This window comes from Arachis duranensis, chromosome 5 (genome assembly GCF_000817695.3).
Source record: "Arachis duranensis cultivar V14167 chromosome 5, aradu.V14167.gnm2.J7QH, whole genome shotgun sequence".
In the NCBI taxonomy this organism is placed as follows: Eukaryota; Viridiplantae; Streptophyta; class Magnoliopsida; order Fabales; family Fabaceae; genus Arachis; species Arachis duranensis.
Window position 1 is genome coordinate 16,531,296 of NC_029776.3, and position 4,468 is coordinate 16,535,763.

General features: G+C 36.5%; 1 protein-coding gene across 1 annotated transcript; it reads left to right on the forward strand.

Annotated features, from left to right (window-relative positions):
- The first annotated feature begins 1,932 nt into the window (after window positions 1–1,932).
- LOC107488365 (uncharacterized) lies at window positions 1,933–3,460 on the forward strand. Its single transcript, XM_016109102.3, has 4 exons — window positions 1,933–2,599; window positions 2,736–2,811; window positions 2,901–3,017; window positions 3,124–3,460. Exons 1-4 carry the CDS (start codon window positions 2,175–2,177, stop codon window positions 3,274–3,276), a joined length of 771 nt encoding a protein of 256 aa, XP_015964588.1. The 5' UTR covers window positions 1,933–2,174; the 3' UTR covers window positions 3,277–3,460.
- Window positions 3,461–4,468: the final 1,008 nt, after the last annotated feature.

Consider the following 4,468-nt stretch of genomic DNA (forward strand, 5'->3'; position numbering starts at 1 on the left):
TAAAAAAGTAATTTTTGAAGTCATGAAAAGAATCATCAAATATGGCGAAGACATTCCTTCTCTAAACAGATCAAAAAGAGATCCAACCTTATTTCTTGGAACAAAAAAGTTTCGTAAGAATAAAAAGGTAAAAGAAAACTTTAACAAAGGAAAGGACGCCAAGTTCGTGGCATAGAAGTTGATAAATTTTCAAGATCTTCAAGAGTTGGGATGAAGTTAGGACGGGACAACATTATAGAGCTTGAGGACCTCAGATTCAAAATGGGAAAAAGGAAGGCTAACTCCCAGTTTGGTGAAAAAGCAATTGTACACGTAAATAAAATGACGTTTCGATCTATTAAGTCGGGAAAAATAAACTCTCTCTTCAGGATCAGCTACTATAATCTCATATTTTCTCTCATCCTCCCGACTTAAAACATAGTCTATGGTGCCTACGAAAAGTCTCGGCATACTCTTTATTAATAACAGGGATGGGGACAAGAACAAATATATTTACCAGGTCAGGTCGGATGGGACTTTAGATGACATATTTGAATTACTGAATGAGGCATAAAAACTATACCTACAATACAACAAAAGGACAATTCATAACTACAAGTCAGACAACACAAAAGAATAAACACAAATGATCAGGAGGTCGGGTCGTTTTCAACCAAAGACCGTTATAAACCTCCCAAATGCAAAGAAACAAATCAAAGCATCAAAATGACATCATCTTCAACAAAATGGCACCATTTGGGGGCAGCCCAGAATGAAACCCCCACTTAAGATTCACAACAACAACAACAAACATCATTCAAATAAATATTCAAGAAAGAGGAACAAAATTTCAAAGGTATTTTACAACAAAACAAAGAGAAACAAACAACCTTCAGACAAAATTGTTACCATTTATTACACTAAAAGAGCATCATCCAGTAAAAGTGCGAAGATACAACTCAAAATAACTAACTTTGGAAAGAAGGAGTAAGCAACAGTAAAACGCGAACGTTCCTCCCAAACGCAAGCAAAACTCTCTGAAACTCAAGATGAAGAAATCTTAAAAACAAGAACAAGTTGCAGAAGATGAAAAAATTTCAAAAGAAAATGGCAAAAACACTTTCAGAAAGGAGCAAAAAAGATAAAAGAAAAAGAATTAGGTATTTATAACACACTAGGGGCAAAAAAAGTCATTTTACGTCCCCTCATTTGTGACGTGCGCAGTTCCAAAGGTAATCGCAAAAATAACGTGCGTCGTACCACAAAGGATGTAACGTTTCAAATTTTTGAAAAACACGTCGAGTATCCGACCTACCCTGGATAGGCGGCATACCCGACGTGGCATAACCACGTCCAAAAAATTTAGTAAATCTACAAATGCTCGAGCCTGACCTTACAAAAGCTCAGACTCAAGTAGGGACATTATTCATATCCTGGCTCCAAAACAAAGCCAGGCCTAAATGAACGAAGACCCAACAAGGAGATCCCATCTCGTCTACACCTACCCGACCTCACAGAGGTCAGACACAACGATATGAGTTCAATCTTATCTATTCTACTATAAATATATTAACACTTTCAGGTATATTCAGAATCTAAACTACTAAAAATTCTACTTTAAATTCTTACTAATTTAGGCATCAAAATTCCTTGCAAATACCTCCGTCATCTCCTCACAACAAATTTGGATAACGACACTTCAACATATATGTTCTAACAAGAGTCTGAACCTCACTCACGCTCAAACAAAAAAATAACCTTATTTGAGGTACCTTTTGGAGCATTTAGTATCAACTATCAATCCCTTAAATAAAAAGATCAGCTACAAGCCTACAACTATTCGTTTATATTTGGAACTACAGTTGGAAAAATAAAAAATAATCATGGTGAAGTTCGGTTTACATTAGCAGGCAATTTGAGAGAAATGAGTAAATATAATCTGCCTCTTGTTTGGGTAGGTGCCTAGGTGGATGGGAGTGGGATGGAACAGAGTGTACGTTTCCCGAGGAGTAAAGGATTTGACTCTCACTTCCTTTCCTTCCCTAATCCCTCCATGTATCTGTACAGTGTATTGTAAATTTGTAACTGTACACTATACTTGTATTACATAACATAATACAATACGGACACTGGGAGCCGATCGGATAATATCATAGCAAGTCAAATCTTCAGTCTTGAGAGCGGTGTCTGTGTCAATGACTATCATTTCTTCGTCTTCATCCTTCTCCCCTAACCTGTTTCTGCATCTTAACCATCATTCGGCTCCCACTGTGATTGGGCTCGGCCTTAGTCTTAGGCCCAGGCCCATAACAAAGCCCATTATCAAACTGAGGAGGAGGCATTTGCAGAGATGCAGGGCAGTGTTCGCTGACGATGCACCCTTCGCGGCAGCCATCGGCGCCTGTATGCTCACTTCTCTGGTACTCCCCGTAGCTGGTTCCCACGAAGACGATGAGGAAGGTGAGTCAGCGATGAACACGAGCGATACAAGGTTCGCTGTGATGGGGATTATGAGCTTCATCCCTTACTTTAATTGGCTCAGTTGGATCTTCGCCTTGCTCGACACTGGAAACCGACGCTATGCTGTTTACGCCATTGTCTACTTGGCTCCTTATCTGAGGTTCATTCTTCGTAATTGCAATCTCACTGCTTAACATGCTTTGATTAATTTCACATCGCTAATTCATTGTAAAGTATTAAGACCTGACTTGAAAACCCTAAGAAGATGAAATTGATATTTGTTGATTCATGAACAGGTCAAATCTATCAATCTCCCCTGAAGATAGCTGGCTTCCTATTGCTAGCATTCTGTTCTGCATCGTTCACATCCAGGTCTGTTGTTTATCATATTTGTGATCATCTCATATATCAACCATTTTGAAGGCATAGACATTGTAGCTTGATAATATTTGGCGTTGCAGTTGGAAGCAAGCATCAGGAATGGAGATATTCAGGGGTTTCAACTATTCAGGAACGTCACAGATAAATTATCATCAAAGAAAGGCCATTTGAATCACCATCAAGAAATTTCTAAGCAGGTATTCACTCTCTCCCGTGTTAACGTACAATATGTAGTTGCATATTGTTGTAGGTCAGCTTTGTGTGTATTTCTCTCTAATGTGGAGTTCTATTTTCTCAATTAAGGGAATGGCTAAAGATAACAAGAACTTGCCATCTGCCCAAGATCATTTGAGAGATATTGGGGATTGGGAAGATACTCAAAGGCCATTACAATCTCATCAACCCTTGAGTGAGGACTTAAATGATGATGAAGAAGAAGAGAGAAGCAAACACTAACTAGGAAGCGCATAGATTTTTAAACTACCATTTACCAACTATGTATAAACTGATGCTGGTGCTGTTTAGCTGTTTGATTAGGATTGGCGTAAAACTATTGCAATCAATGCCTTGATGTTGTTCTGTTATAAACTTATGATGCCCCCTCTCTTTATTTAGTTACATGTATTCATAATTGACGATATGGGTAGTTCTTTTTACTATGGTATATATGTAGTTGTCATCTATCTATCTATTAATCTATTTAAAACATAAATCTTGAATAGTTTGATCATTCAGGCTATTCAAGTGTTAAGATTTTAGATGACTAATTACTGTTCATGTCATGCATGTTAATAATATTATTTTTTTTTGGATGACTATCACAGTTAATTTGTAAGCCTATTGTTTTTCCTACATACTCCTCTTTAAAGGGAAATTGTGGAGGAATTTTAAATAAAATTTTATGTAATTGTAATTTGAATTTTGAATGCACCTGCCTGCATTTAGATGTTGTTTATGTATGTATATATATATACTCTTTTTTGTTGTTGATATAAGTACATATCACATATATCACAATCGTCACAAATCTCTAATCAGTGTGTAAAAATATATAATCTAAAATGGGTGAAAGGTGTGACTTTTTTGAAGAAATCTCCACAAAGAGAGCACATTGGATCATTAAAGTTTATGTTGTAAAGATATGGTATGGTCTTCCATAACTAAATAGTAGTAAAGTTGGTGCTTTAAAGATTGCATTGCATGACTCAAAGGTGTGTTTATACCATATTAACTTGTAAATTATTATCCGGGATTTGGTCAAACCCTATCATATAACATTATTGTTACCAGGGCAGCAGGATACACTGCATGGTTCTAAAATCAGTGGTACGACCCGGTCCATTTTGTCGGAGGGACAACTATATAGTATTTCTTCTTTTATAGTCCAAAAGAAAAATATGTGGATGAAGTGCAACTCGTTTCAGTATAGGATCACCTTATTACAAAGAAGCATGGTTGTTCATATCGCTCAACTGCTCTTTCCGTTTCAGCCATTTACATTTAGGAGTATTGAGTTTATTCTGCAAGAAGAAAGGCTTAATTAAAATTTCTTTTTTGGTAATGGTTTAGTCCAGACTCTGTTTTAATGTTTTTTTTAATGATTTATCCATTGACATAGAACATCTTTTTCCATTTTAGATATGCTAGC